Source organism: Miniopterus natalensis, chromosome 4, assembly GCF_054644295.1.
Source record: "Miniopterus natalensis isolate mMinNat1 chromosome 4, mMinNat1.hap1, whole genome shotgun sequence".
NCBI lineage: Eukaryota > Metazoa > Chordata > Mammalia > Chiroptera > Miniopteridae > Miniopterus > Miniopterus natalensis.
Window position 1 is genome coordinate 40,015,644 of NC_142084.1, and position 15,269 is coordinate 40,030,912.

The following is a 15,269-nucleotide window of genomic DNA, read 5'->3' on the forward strand; positions in this document are numbered from 1 at the left end:
TTCGCAGTAGGGTGCCATTATTTTCTCGCCTTATTTCTTTGACTTTTCAAATCTTCTTTTTAAAAAGAAGTCGTCTGGACTTTTGAGAAAATTAAAAGAAGAAAGGTTTTTGGAAAAAGTTTAGGAATGAAACGCTCCCTATGGCTCGGGGCGTCTTTGATCTTGACCCTGAGGGCTTGCGACCCTGGGGGCAGCATTCACGGTATCTCGGGTTTAAAGGCAGCGGGGGACTCGGGTCGGTCACATTCACGGGCACATCGTATCGTTTTCGTATGTAGCGTCTGGACTGAAGCTGCTGTTTCTTGTGACACAGGAAAGGGCGGGATGAGGGTGGCCGCTGCCCTCTCGGGCTGGGTGTGTGCCGCCCTCGGCCTGGCTTCCTGCTCCGCCGCCTTCTCCCACGGGGCCAGCTCGCTGGCCTGTGAGGACATGCAGCCCCAGCACAGCCAAGGCCAGCCTCAGAACCCCCGGCCGCACCACGTCACCATCCACACCAGCAGCTCTTCCTACTCACCAGGTGACACGGTGTCGGGTACGTATGGGAGAGGCTTTAAGACACCCCAGGGAGCCTGTGGTGTCAGGGCCCCGGTGACAAATTCCAAATTGCCTTAGTCCCACCAGGAGTTTCCTGGGCTAAAGTTTGGCTTTATCCTAAGAAGCAATTACGTAGCCAACAACAAGCATGAAATATTTGTTATCATGAAAATCACATAGCTAATCTCTATATTGATATTCTTCTGTACAAGTCAGGAGGGAACAAACAGCATTACTATAAAAATTAATCTGTCCTTATTCTAAGACATAAGTGGAGTTACCCTGAACAAACTTCCTGTAGCCTGTGTATCTGGATGTGTAAAATAGACTTTTTCCCCCTCACTCTTTGAAACTAAAATTATTTGGGGAGTGAAAAGAGCAATTCCTGCTATTTTAGTTCAGGTGCCTGCAAACGCAGAGAAAGAGGTCCAGTGCAGGTGGTTTATTTGGGAGGTGACCCCAGGAAGCACAGATGAAGAAGAGAGGAAAGGGAGACAAGGAGACAGCCAGGAGCCAGAGGGTGAGGCTGGGCGGGTCACTGCTGTGGGCAACGGGCTCAACTCCAGGGGGCCTCTGAGAACCCGCCTGAAACTCCCCAGGGGCATCTCCATCAACCCCTGTTCCCCTCTCCCCCACAGAAACACTTCAGAGTCACACCTGCCTCCCTGCACCAAGCTCCCAAGGTGCCAGGTAGAAAAACAAGAGAACACGACAGGCGCTGAAGGCGGTAGCTAAGTGCGGACAGAAAAATGTCTGTGCAGCTACAGGTGAACTCAAACCCATCAGCGGAGTTTGATTTTTGCTACCTCTTTTGATGGGAATTAGAGATGATAAATGAAAATAAAATGTACTCTCTACATAGTGTTTTATCCAATCATTTTGTTCTATTGGTAAGAGTGGGGGGGAAAGTATGTGGGTAAGATAATTGGCCCCCACAGCAACATACACCTAACACTGAAATTCAGGCGATTCTAACAGTTTCCCAAACGTCGTCATGTCCTGACGGCTAGAAGGTGGTAATATGCGTGCAGCTTGCTGGGGTAAATGCAAGAGGCTGCTCAAGGAGGGGGCACCTTCTTGGGGGCTCCAACCTCCCCCTCCCAGGGTGTGCCGAGCCATCCCAGCACAAGGGGATCCACGCGTCGGCACCGGCGTCCTGTGGCTGGGGAAATGAATATGGTAAGGGTCAAAACACTGTATTAGGGGGGAAGATCTGCAGAAATGACCCAATACACGGTGACACCGAGTTCTAAATAAGCAGTGACCTTGAGGAAACAACTGGATTGTGATTGGAACTAAGACAACATATATAATAAGGGGCTGAAGAGAGCGCCTCATGGATTCAAAGAGTCAGTTACTACGTCTCAACTGCTGCTTTTTAGCTGGGATCCCACCCTAATCTGTGAGCTTAAAGGTAAGGACCGTTCAAAAACCGAGGGGTCCACAGCCGACAGCGAGGCCTCAGGACCTTGCGCTCAGCAGAAGCCGTGGGGCATGTTCCACTCCCGAGGCGTGTTCGGAAACAGAAGCATTTCCCCCTGGGTTTACGGTGTTCAGAAACCGAAATGTTCGTCCACGGAGGCATTCGAAAACCGAGGTGCCACTGTACATGTTTTAAAAATATTAAAGCAATATAAAGGGTAGAAAATAAAAAGTAAGACTTTCCTTTCCCTTGTTCTGGACACTGAATTTGATTCCTCAGAGGTACTACCATTGTTGTTTCTTGTATGTTTTTCCAGAAATTTTCTGTGCACATAAGCATACGTAAGTGTGGTATCTCAAATGAGGATAACCTTACGAAGACACAAATTAAAGCATTCCGTTCAACGTGTATATTTTTCACCTAACAACCATGTTGAATCTTTTCTTGTATACATAAGTTTATTTTTTATTGAATTTATTGGGGTGACATTGGTTTGCAAAAATATACAGGCTTCAAGTGTGCAACTCAACAAAACATCATCTGCGCACTGCATCGTGTGCCCGTTGCCCCACATAAGCTTATTTCCAATGATTTCACGACAATCTGTTTTCTAGATGTCATGTGGTGGGTTTAACTAGTGTCCCATTGCTGGTATTTACTGTTTCTAACTTTTGGCATTATAAACAATTTTTTAAATTGTTTTTAATTCTTTTGTATGTGATTTTTACATATCTCTGATCCAGATGGAAATTATTTTGGGTGTAAAACAGCACATCCACTTCTGCTTCCCCCTGATGAATTGTTCATTTTCTGGGGGCTGGTCTGAGCGTGAGACTTTCAGTTTTGGAGACGCCCTATAAAATCAGCAGGCGGCTCTGCACCAGGTGCTCACCTCCAATGTGCCACCTTGTCTTCCGTTGCAGTGACCGTGAGGAGCCGTCGCGACTTCATGGGATTTCTGCTTCAGGCCCGGAGAGCGTCGGATCATCAAGTAGCCGGCACTTTCCTTCTCCATTCTCCTCATTCCAAACTGATGGCTTGTTTTGAAGAGGCAGACACGGTCACCCACGCTGACAAGTCCCGGAAGAGAAGCCTGTCCTTGGTGTGGAAGGCCCCGGCCCAGCCCGTGGGGGACATCAGATTCCTGTAAGAGAGCCAGGCGCTGCTTCTTAGCATCTGGCCTCCCCTCTGAAAAGACGGCAGGTCCCCCCCATTCCCCACCTCTGGGACAGGGCCGCTGGGCCGCCCCAACGAGAGAGCCTGTGCAGGGCGTGACTAAACATATTTGCGCCCGCTCCCCTCTGCCGTTCTCCACGGTCCAGCAGCGTGTGACTTGCCCCCTCCTGGGCACACGCGAACCGTGGGCGTCCTCTCGGGGAAGCTCCCGCCAGAGGGCTGCTGGTGGGAGGGTGGAGAGAGAGCGGGAAGGGGGGAGGCTGAGGCAGACGGGGGGGGCCCCTCCGAGCCCAGGGAGGTCTCTGCCCCTGGCGTGTCCGCCAGGTGGGCGTAGCAATGACTGCAGCACCTCGCCGCTCAGAATGAGACACTTGCCTTTAAAGAGAAAGAGGACCCCGTTGTTGTTGTTCTTAGGAAAGGGTGTGTTTCTTTCCCTCCTCGGCTGCTTTACGGCCCACCCTGCAGGTACAGAGGGAGGCTGCGCCCGCGGGTGGCGGCCCCCAGACCCCAGGCTCCCCCAGGCTTCCCCTGGGCACTGGGGACCGTGAGCGATGAGGGATGTGGCCCCACCCTGGGGCGCCCCCTCTCCATCTCCTCCTGGTTTCCTGAGGCAGCGGGCGGAACCGCAAGGAGGGGAACCTCGGGCCCTGGTGATTGTGCCCACGGGGCTGCTGGTGTGACCCCGCCCTGCCGTGCCTTTGGTTCTGGTCCAGTGCAGGGGCGCGTGGCATGTGAGGTCCTTAAACCTGCACAGTTACTTTTGTTTCTCAAAACGTCTCACCTCCGTTTTCAGATTTACCATCATAGCTGCCATGTGGTGCTGCACAGGAGCTGGTTTAAAAGCTATTATCTCCCTTTGGCAGAAAGGGGGGCTAAGTCACTTGATTAGAAGCCCCTCCCAGGGACACCCCATGCTCTCTCACCTCTGGGTCCCTCCCCACGATAACCTTCGCGTGGTGAGGCCTGCACCGTGACGCTTACTGGCTCCTTAACTCCCTGGATGGCCTCAGCTAAAAATTAATCACATTTTTATAACTACTTTCTGAATATTTATAGTGAGAAAAATGATACTTGCCAATAATCCTTACCTCGGTGAAATTTTGGGGACAATAAATGAGATAACGTTTATGAAACTGATTTTTACTGGAGAAAGGTATTATGTATTCAAAACATTACTTGGGCTATTAATGATTTATCCTTAATTTTCAATAGAATCTGCAATTATGATAGAATTGTACAGCTGTACAATAGAATCATAACATTTTTAATAGATGTTGTCATTTAATTAACAAAATACCAGTAGTGGTTATTAATAAAGTCAAAGATAAAACCTTTTCAGTCTAAACAGTTGAGGAAGACACCCTTTCATCAAAATAAGACTTTTAATGACTATATTTATTACTTTGTGCTTACCCTCTCCTACTTTCATTATTTGCTGCTATTGAGTTTTTGTTTTTTAAAAGGCATGAAGTCGCTCAGCGGGCGAGGCAGTCATCTCTCCCTGGGTCTACTCTCTTAGGCTTTTGTTCTTTGTCTTCTTGTTAATTCTCTCCCTTCTAGTAGGATGACCCTCGGCCTCATTTAAGAGAAACTAACCCCACAATCACCCTGCTTTCTTTCCCACAGTTTATCAGTCGTCCAGTCGTATTTTGTTTACTGGGCAGGGATCGAATCATCTGCTGTGTCTCAGCAGACGAGCGGCCGCCTGGAGCCCGGCTCCCCGACGCCCACCCCTGGACAGAGGCCTGGGGGTGCGGAAGGACCTGCCCCAGGTACAGCTTGCGACTGGACGCACTAGCCGGGTTGGCATCATTGTTTCTATATCTATTTTCACTTCAAAGTGACTAGTTTCTGCAACACAAGCAATAGACGCCCTCCCTGGCCGGCTGCAGCAGTTTTGGGGACGTGGTAACACAGCCGTTAGCAGGCGGGACGCGCCCCGTTGCTGAGTTAGAGGCTACAGGCCCTGTCCGCTCAATGGCCCAAATTCAGTGAGCCCCGGGGTGGAGAGTAAGCTCCGGCCCCGCGCCAGGAAACAGCGCCCGCCTGGCCCACCCCCTTTACCAAGCATCACAGCCTCGCAGCTGCTTTCTCCAAACCCTGAAGCTACAGGGAGCTCAAGAAGGAAATTCTATTTCTCCTTCCTCTTCTTAAATGAAAACTCATCCAGTGTTTATTACTCCTTTCCACAGCAGGTAGATGGCTCTTTGCAGCCTGGGTTGAAGAAGAGAATCGGGGATTAGAGTGTTTTGATGGCAATGGATTTTTTTTCCTGGGTCACTTTAATCCATTCAATCCCACTTTCCTTTATTCTTTCCTTTATTCCCGGCTAACGTGTTCCGCCCAGGATCCGATCTGAATCCCTGACTTTGCTCAGTCGGGCAGACCCAGGCACAGGGCTAGCCCCCAGCCGCCCTCCATACTCTGCCTTGCCCCAAGCCTCTGTCTTCTCCCCAGTGCCCAGCGCCGCTCCGCCGACTCCCCACCAAGATATTCCTAAAGGCGGAGAAAGATCTCAGTGTGGCCTGAAGAAGACCCTGCAAGCCCACCACGTGCCTGTCGTCTCAAGTTTTACTTTGTAAATCATGCAAATGTTGCTTTCCAATCCCAAGCATGCTTTTTTAAACATGAATATGAATAAAAGTGAGGCTTCAGGAAGGGGCCTCCGGAGGGTCCTGCCACCTCCCTAATGGTTGACCCTGCTGGGAACCTTGTCCCCTGGGGGGTCGAAAACTCCAGTCTGAGCAGCTTCAGGGTAAACTCCTTACTATGCTGCTCACATTCCTCCCCTTCTGGCCCCAGCCTGTTTTCCTTCCTCTTCCTCTGCACAAACCCTAGTGACTCCCTAAGGAAAAAGGAGTGTGTGTGTGTGTGTGTGTGTGTGTGTGTGTGTGTGTGTGTGTGCTGGGGGAGGTGTCCTTCATCTAACAAAGTGAAATAGATTTCTTCACTGTAAGATGACCTCAGTAGGCCAGCAGGAATTATGAATTTTCATATTGGGAAGACAGCATATTGTATTTCCCAGACATTTCCCAGCAGACCCTTGGGACATTTTGGGGTCCTACCTGACCTCATTTGACATGACCTACTTTTATGTCTCTACGTTTTTTGCCTTCTGACATTTCCTCAAACGGGACCGTGCCTCACGGTGACCTATTTGTCTTTCAAGGGGCAGCTTAGATGCCTCCTTTGTGAAACTTTCCCCATGCTTCTCGGTGGGCAGATGTAACTGCTTCCTCAGCTCTGGTTAAAGCCGTCCTCACACTGTAGTTGATAAGCTTGGGCAGCTAAGAGTCTCTCCTAGATTTCAGTTCAGAAACAAATCACCCACCTGACCTGCGATGGTGCCCAGCACTCAGTGGGCCTGCAGATGTCTGAATGCATTTAAAGTTCAGGGGGGAGTTTTAAACTGCCAGAATTTTTGCTGTGCTCTGTGTGTCTGTGTTAGGTTTCTTCGTTTTTCACCTAAGTCTCGATGTTTTTGAGTGATAAGTCATTGGAACAAAGTAACAGCCCCCCCCCCCCCAAAAAAAATGATTCAACCCAAACCAGTTGGAGCCCTGGCTGGAGAAACTTCTGCCAGCCAACACTTTCTGTGAACACCGTCACCATCGAGGCAGTAGACCCTCGGCACACGGTGCGTCTGTGCCAGGGGGGCTTCATGCTTCTCTTTCAGTGACTCCATTTCGCCCCCTCAACTGCATGGTGTTGGCACTGCTATTGGTCCCATTTTGCAAACGAAGAAATTGATGCTCTGGGAGGACCTGCCCACAGCCTCCAGGAATGAGCAGAGTGGGGAGCAGAACCCAGATATACTCTGACTGCAAAACCTGCACTTGCTCCCTGCACCGTGTGCAGCTGTTTCCAACGCTGGGCTGTCATGTCAGCCGGTCACCAAGGGGAAGCGAGACAGCGGAGGGCAGCTCAGGGCAATGACCTCACAGCAGAGGCTCAAGTCACTATCATCTCCTGGGAAACTTTGAGTGTTACTAACATGGCAAGAAAGATCGAGGGCTTTTAAATATCTTTGATTTGTGAGATTCTACTTTTTTTCTAGCTAGAAGCAGGTCTTGGCCGAGGTGAGAAAAAATGCAGTGGTTTCTATGTTGTCTGATTGGAGACTTAGGAATGCACAAGCCCAGAAGTCCAGGGTCTTACTCTAAAAAGAGCTAAGAAATGTAGTGTTTTGCCCTGGCTGGTGTGTCTCAGTGGACAGAGTGCCAGCCCACGCACTAAAGGGTCTCAGGCTCAATTCCCGGTCAAGGACATGTACTTGGGTTGCAGGTTTGATCCCCAGTCCAAGTCTGGGCATGTGTGGGAGGCAACCAATTGATGTGTCTCTCTCACATGGATGTTTCTCTCTCTCTCCTCTCCCTCCCTCCCTTCCAGTCTCTCTAAAAATCAATGGAAAAAATATTATTGGGTGAAGATTAACAAAAAAAGAAATGGAGTGCTTTGCTGCTTGGTCAGGGCTTATATTACTGGTCAGGTCATTTTTATGTTGACACTTTTAAGTGGCTCACACTTAATGGTCTGTCCTCAAGGCTCATTAAGTCTCTAGTATTTACCTGTTATTGTAGCTGCTGGTGCTAATCAATACAGGGAAATGCTCTCACTCTCTTTGTGGTGTCTTTGGGCCTCTGTTTAGCTCCCAGTCTCCCCGTCGCTCTTTCACAGCAGCGCACAGATATCCTCACTGGGGCTGCAGAAGAGGACAGCTTAGATCCTGTTCCTGCCAGTACTGAGGTATCAGAGTTTCCTGGGGGTGCAGAGCCTGTGTTCCGACCATCATCACACACAGCTACTGCAGTCAGCAATGGCCAGCCACCCGGCAGGAACAGCAACCCAACCCTAGAACCCTCTCTGGATGTCCATGGGCTGGAGAGGCTCCTGGCCCTTAGGAGATTGTCCCCCGAGGGCTTGGCTTCCAGCCTTAGCACCTACCACAGGTAATGGGCTAGGGGGTGGGCCAGTGAATAAGGTGGTGGGATGAAACCAAACACTAGGGTGCTGAGGAAATGTAAACTACTTGGAGTCTGATGGAAAAAGATCTCAACCATCGTTATTCTTAATTGTATGAGAAACTCTGATTGTAGAAAGGCTATTGGTCAAAAGGGCTGGGTATGATAATCACCTGGGCAAAGTGTACTCTCTTGGAAGGGTGAGGTCTCCAACATGCTGCTATAAATAAAATAAAATAAAACATAAATATATGTTTTATATTTTAGATATATAAATTTATAATACATAAATATACATTTATATAAAATAATAAATAAAAACAGTCAGTGAGTTCTTTGCTACCATCCTCATTCACCCATCCCCCATTCCTCCCTCCAGCCTCTCGACTCCAAACTCAGGCATCTTTCAAGGAAATCTGATTTTATCAGTATATGCAGCAGTGACAGGAAAAGTTGATTTTTGATCTAAGTACTTAGTGACCTCTTCTCAGCACCTCTATTTTTCCCACTAGGACTCAAGATGATCCAAGCTTTGATTCATCAGAAACTTGTCTGTCCTTGGATAGGAATGAACAGGTAACAGCTGAGTTGTGCATGGGGGGTGAGGTTGGTATTTTGAACTCAGAGTGGGAAGTTCCAGGCTGGGAAGTAAGAGCTATTAGACTAGTAGCCAAAGCTAGAGAGAAGGAGGCAAGAGTATAATATACACACAGCACCACTCTACCAATCGATGCCAGCCTTTGTCTCTGAAGTTATCAGCAATTGTAGAAGTTGATGGTTTTACTGATTTGTTTTCCCACTCAGCTTGGTTAATAATTCCTCTCACCTCCCTGCCCCCAACCCCTCCTTCATAGCATTGGCCTTATAAGACCATGGATAGTCCCAGAGGTTAGATCAATGGGCAGTATAAAATATACATACCCTCTGAGTTACTATTCCTTTGAAGTCTTAAAGAAACACAAAATAAAACATGGTTTAATATTCTTACTCAAATTTATCAGAGTAAATGGTCCCCCTTGCATGGGTGTTAGCATAAAAAGATACACTCAAAGCTTTCAATGACCAGAAATGACAATCACCCGTACTGGTCTAAGTTTATTCTTGTAGCTGGCTTCCATGCTCTCTGCGGGGTTTCCATTAGCCACCCCATCTCCATCAATAACAAGTGCATATTTATCTACCTGGGCACAGGACTGGGTTTTCGGCTGCTGCCTGGAATTAAAGAACACAGGTTGACTGCAGAGTTCAGTGGCAGCTTGGGTGAAGACCGGCCCTTCTGACGTTCCCCCCTCTGCTTTTCTAGGACAAGATGGGGGCCTCTAACAGGACGGTAATGAGGCCTCCTCTGGACACCGTCCACCCTACCTATCCTCAGCGCCTCTGGCCTTCTGAAGCGCTGGCCAGGACTGAGGCTGAGGCAGCTGACCCAACCCCTGCCTTCCACACCTCGGCCTCTCCGGGGCCACCCACTGCTACTGGCCAGTTGGAGGCAGCCAGGCCCTCTGCCAGCTTCTTGCCTCAGTCAAAGCACAAAGAGCTCAGAGAGGGGGAGGGAAATGGAGAAGGCAGAGTGGGCCCTCCCAGGAAGACCCACCCAAGGCCCGAGGCTGGGCAAGAGGGAGCCAGTGCCCCTTTGGGGATCCAGCTCCGGACTCCCCAACTAGGAGCCCTGCTTTGCCTTTCGGCCACCTTGGGCATGGTTTTGGCTGCTAGCCTCTGCTACCTGCACACCCAATATTGCCACAGGCGGACAGAGGTGTCCTTCAGGGAGCACGGCGGGGATGCTGCTGCTGGAAGCAACGGGGGCGAGACTGTGCGTGTCAGGCACATTGGGGAGAACAGCTGTGCTTTGGTTGAAGACAGACACAACTGGATCACTCCCTCTGTGGGGAGCAAGAAAGCAGTCCTCTGAGAAGCCTGTGGTCCCAGGCCTCTCAGTGGCCTCCTTAGACCCTGTAGACTGTCTCAGAACAGAGCTGATGAGAATCGCTGATGAGCCGAGGGATCCGCTGGGCTGCTGTCGGCACGAGGTTAGTGGAGGAAGCCGTGAGTCCTTCCCGAGCTTTGTTGTTTCAACATCTGCATTTAGCTGCTGTTTTTTCTTTTCACAATTAGACGTTCTGTTTGAAGAGTTAAACTCAACAAAATGAATATTGTATAACCTGCTCATTAACTAGACTCCCCTGGCCTCTGAGCTTCCTCCGTTGCCTTAAGGAACCCACAGGAATAAAAACTGTGTCCCTCCTCCGTGTGTCAGTCTCATCTCTTCTAACTCTTTGAAAAAAAAAAAAAAAAAAGGAATGTTGGGGTTGAGTCTTTTGGAAGAAAAAGAACTGTAGCTTCTGCTTCTTGTCTCCAAACCACCCCCACAGAAGTTTTGTTTTTTAAAACTGGAGCTCAGAACCGGCTCTGATTATTGGACTAGCCAAGTGCAAGGATGTTCAGTCTTCTTGGAAACTCAGAGGTCCAGCCAGTCCGCACGGAAATCAATCGGAGGTAAAGAGTTTGGGAGAGCTTGATTAGACACATTTGTGGGAAAACACTGACGTGGAACACAAGGCCATAAACACCAGAGCGGGACAGTAAGCTCTTCATCAGGTGTAAATGGAGCGGAGACCTCCCATCCACTTACACCCCACGAGAGGCTCATGTAGCCCAACAGTGAGCAGAGGTATTACCTTTTGCCAAAGGTCAGGCTGGAGGAAAACAAGGCCGGCACAGCTCGAAGAACAGCCTCTGCTCGTCTTTTCAGGGGGTGTCAGGGAGAGAGCATCGTACGCGGAGCCCACCTGCTCTGGTGACTCTATGAAGACCATCTTCTCTTGGTTTAGCCGGAGTCCCTAGATACTACGGAGGATCCACAGCACAAGTTTGAATATAAACCTTGAATATACGCCTCTCACATGGCACATAAGGAACTGCCTTTGCAGAGTCGCAGTCCATTTTCATGGGGAAACAAAAACCACTGTAAATTAGGAAAGGGTATTTATTATGGGGCACCTAAATCCTACAGGTGCCGCATGAAGAGCCTTACACACATGTTCACTTTTAGCCCTCACTATAACTTCATGAGGATTAAGTTCAGTAACTTGCCAAAGGGAGAGAGGCGTTCATGACATCTCGATTCAACAACAAAAGCATTAATTTTAAGTTGGGTGTGTAGGAAAGAAACCCTGCTGGGTTTCTGGCCCCTGGTGGCTCATTGGCCACCCTCCTCCTGAATTCTGGGCCGGGCACACCTGTTCCCTGGCTTCAGGTGAGGGTTCTCACGAGGCACAGGGAGACCAGGTGCTCACAAGTGGAAGTGTTCTAGGAATGCTGTGGGAAGACACAAATGCCCTGTACTCAGTGGGGGGCCACAGACGTCACTGCTACATGCCTAGCCCTCCACAGAAATATCATCCCCAAGATGCAAACAAGGGACCTTCTCCTAGAAGGTTCTCACCTGGCCACATCCCATCAGAGCCAGGTGTACCACCATCCAGATCTTTCCTGTCCAAGAGGGTGTTTTCCTGGGTAAACAGACTGTTTTGGTTATGCACTGTTGTGAAACGAACTACCCACAACTCAGTGGTTTAAAACAACCGGTACTACCACCAGCTATCATCTTCCACGATTCCAGGTTTGCCTGGGCTCAGCTGGGCTGTTCTTCTGCTCCACATGCTGTTGAATGGGCTGGAAAATCCCAGATGATTCACTTACAAGGCTGGCAGGTGGTGCTGGCTGCCAGCCGGGGCTCAACTGGGGCTGCTGATGAATGTAGGGAGCAATTTGGCTCTCCTCTTCCTGGCGTCTTACAGCTGGAGGCTGGGTTCCAAGTGGGGGTGCCCTAAGCAGACAAAGCCAGAGGCTGGGCATCCCTTAAGGCTCTGCCTGGGGTTACATGGTTTCACTTGCACCACTTTACGGTGGTCGCAGCAAGGGGGGTGGGGCGGGGATCTCCAGGCTTCAGGATTAGGTGGGCATTTCCCTCCTTCAGCTGGGAACACCGGCTCTGGCAATAGAGTGAAGTGATGCAGAGGAGTCGGCCAGACATCCTCTGAGCCTCAGGCCCCTCGTCAGAGGAACCAGGATCACAAAATTATTTACCTCTTTGGCTGCTATGCCAAAGAAGAAACTCATGCTCAACACTTAGCTGTCTGAGACTAGCTTTGTCACTGACATGCCGGGGTTAATATCGTCACCCTGAAGCTGCGACACTATCTCTAAGTCTGGTCTGTTTAGAGAAAGTCTGTGACCACCAGGAAAAGTTATTCCCTTTCCATGACAACCTCCACCCCTGTGGTCCCTTCTGCCCTGGTCGTCATGGTAGCCACCAGCAACAATTCCTGCTGGGGGCCAGACATTTTTGCTGAGACTTTCTGAGTAAACTCTGTTTTTGGCAAGGGCAGCTGGAGTCCACAGGCCTGCAGTCAGCAGACAGAAAACCCCTCTGTTACTGTGATCTCGAAGATCCTCTCAGCCCGACCCGGAGAAGCCCAGAGGGGAGCAAGGAGGAAGCATTAACTTAAGCCGTTGGCGCCTACTAAAGCACAAAGCCATTACAAGCTTTAAAAAGGCAAAGGAATCCAACGCAACGTCTTAAACTAGCTTTTTTTTTTTCATGGGAACAGCTAGAGAATTGTTCGGCCAAGCACTTCTTGTAGGAGAAAGAGGTTTGCGGCTAAACACGCATTTAAGGGAAAATAACAGAGAAGCAATGGCCAAAAACTCTCTATATTCTGAACAAATGTTTTCACATCTATTGTTAATTTAAAATCCACAGATTGGGGGTAGTGGTGGGCCTTAACCTTTTTTGCATTCAGAGCCTGTCTCTGATATTTCTAATTAATTTCTCCCCTTGGACGCCATCATCTTGGCAAATCTTGACTTCATGCTTAACTGTAGCCCGGCGGAGCGGCCTCCCTGTCGAGGCTGTCTGGATTAATTTGCTGTTACAATGTTTGTTTTCTTTTTAAAAAATTCTAATGAACAACAACAACAAAAATGGGTCAACAAGCTAGTAAATATTTAAACAAGTGTCCCGTTTTATTTGCAAAGCTGTGTGGAAAGGGCTTGCAACTTATGAACAAATTACAGACAGCTACCCTCTCCCGGCCTTGGACTTGGGCGGCATTAACCAGCGATTCCGGGCCTTTCTGAATCCCGGGCTCCTGGGCTGAGCCCCTCTCCTAAAAGCGATGTTTCTTTTCTTCAAGCGAAATAAATTTGCATTAATTTGTTTCATTAAACTTGAGAACTTCTTTGCAGCTCTAGGATATTCAGAACTCTGTTCTGTCTGGCCACAGGGGGTTGCAAAACCAGCCCTAGTGATCTCAGGTGTAGGGGATCAGGAGGGCCTTTATGGTACAAAGAAAGAGGACATTTTTGTCTGTTTTTTCTGTTCTTTAAATGCAAAAAAAAAAAAAAAAAAGAGAGAGAGAGAACATTTTGAGACTTTGCTCCATGGACAGTGATGGTCCAGCGACCAGGACGCCCGAAGCCTGCCAAATATATTTCTGTGGGTTTTTTTGTTTTTGTTTTTTGCTTTTAAACCATAAATCCATTGATGCACATGTCTCTGAGTCCTCTGACGGCTTCTAGCTCTCGGAATGAAGCCTGCACACCTCCCTTGGCTGCCCAGGCGCCGTGGGGCCCGGCCCTCGGACCACCGTCGCGGCTTGGGAACGCTCCTCGGGTGCCGGGCACTCCCTGCGCGCACACGCTCTGGCTGTTTCTGTCTGGAGCCCAGCGCCCAGATGTCCACCAGCCTCCATAGCTTTGTCCCAGTGTCGCCTCATCAGAGAGGCTGCTCCGGGCCACCGCAGCCTCTTCTCAATCTCTGCGCCCCACCCCGCTTTATATTGATAGCGCTTCTTACCCCCCGAGTCTAATGCGTTTATTTGTCTTTTTTATCCTGTTCTGCCTCCCCTGACCAGGATGCTGTGTAAGGAGGAGGCTTTGTTTTTCCCTTTGCTGTACCCCCAGCACCTATAAAATCTGACCTCTAGTTGACCTTTGAGGCTATCTTCCCTCCCCCCCATTTTCCCTTGCACCTCACCCGGAGAAATCCAGGGCTCCAGCAAGCACAGATTGGAAACCATTCACTACACCTCCTTGTCACAGCGGAGGGGCACGAGGCCGCCGAGAGGTCACACTCGAACAAGAAGTTAGTCCAGGGGAGCCCTTCCTCCCGACTTGCCTTCCCACCCACTTTTCTTTCCACCGTACTCGGCAGATCACTTATTTCTCGGAGCATTTTGGGGGTTGTAAATATTTCAGGGGGTCCAGAGAGAGCCAGGAATGAAGCAGAAAAATGGCCTGGAGAGATTAATCTACATCAGAGCAAGGACGAGGGTGGGACTTCGGGGACTGGCACTCACCGTGGCTGGGCCAGGGCATGACCTGCTCCCTGTGACAGGGCCCGGGCGCGGGCCGCGGGCCGCGGGGAGAAGATGTAACGAAGGGGAGAGGAACCAGTGGGTCCAGACGGGGCAGGTGCTGGCTGCCTTCGTCCCGGAGCCACCGCTGTGAGATGTTTCTTTGGTTCCCAGCCACCACCTTGAACACGCTGTCTCCCTCTGGGCTCTGCCTTTTGCCTCCTTAAAACAGAGCCCTGGGAGAATCATCTCCCATCGACGATGATAGACGGTTTCTGCAAAGTGTTTTGTTACTTTACAGAGCAAAGAGGCTGTCTGGAAATGCATTCCATTGGATATTAAGAAATGTATTTTCCTGATTTATTGTCAGGCCAGGCAGGGTTGTCTGAGAGGCAAGGAACCAGCGGGGATATCCATTTTGACTAATGATTAATTATTACGTCTAAAGTGATGTTTTCGTATCAGCTGATAGGCTGGAAAGATAGACCTCAGCTTGCTAGGTCAGCACCGTGGGCACAGAGGTTGCCTCTGCGTTTGCAGATTGTATTATCCATTACAGGCAGCACCTTCTCATTTAAAAACATAATTTGTTGTTCTCTGAGACAAAAAAAAAGAAAAGAAAAACCCTGACATTTCACATGCAAGCCAAAGATTAGAATCACTGCGCAGGATCGCACAGGGAAGTTCATTAGGAAGCGGTGTCCCTGAACCAAGGACACTGGCTGGTTGGCTTGTGCCCAGAGAGATGTAGGAGGCAGTGACTTCTGATCTTTCTTATGCAAATGTGCAGCCCCAGGAGCCAGGCTGTTTAACCTC

General features: G+C 49.5%; 1 protein-coding gene across 1 annotated transcript; it reads left to right on the plus strand.

The window, feature by feature from the left end:
* Positions 1–324: 324 nt before the first annotated feature.
* On the plus strand, positions 325–10,006 carry REELD1 (reeler domain containing 1). Its single transcript, XM_087815955.1, has 6 exons — positions 325–532; positions 2,881–3,103; positions 4,760–4,905; positions 7,782–8,082; positions 8,607–8,670; positions 9,398–10,006. The coding sequence occupies exons 1-6, from the start codon at positions 325–327 to the stop codon at positions 10,004–10,006; spliced, it is 1,551 nt and encodes a 516-aa protein (XP_087672081.1).
* Positions 10,007–15,269: the final 5,263 nt, after the last annotated feature.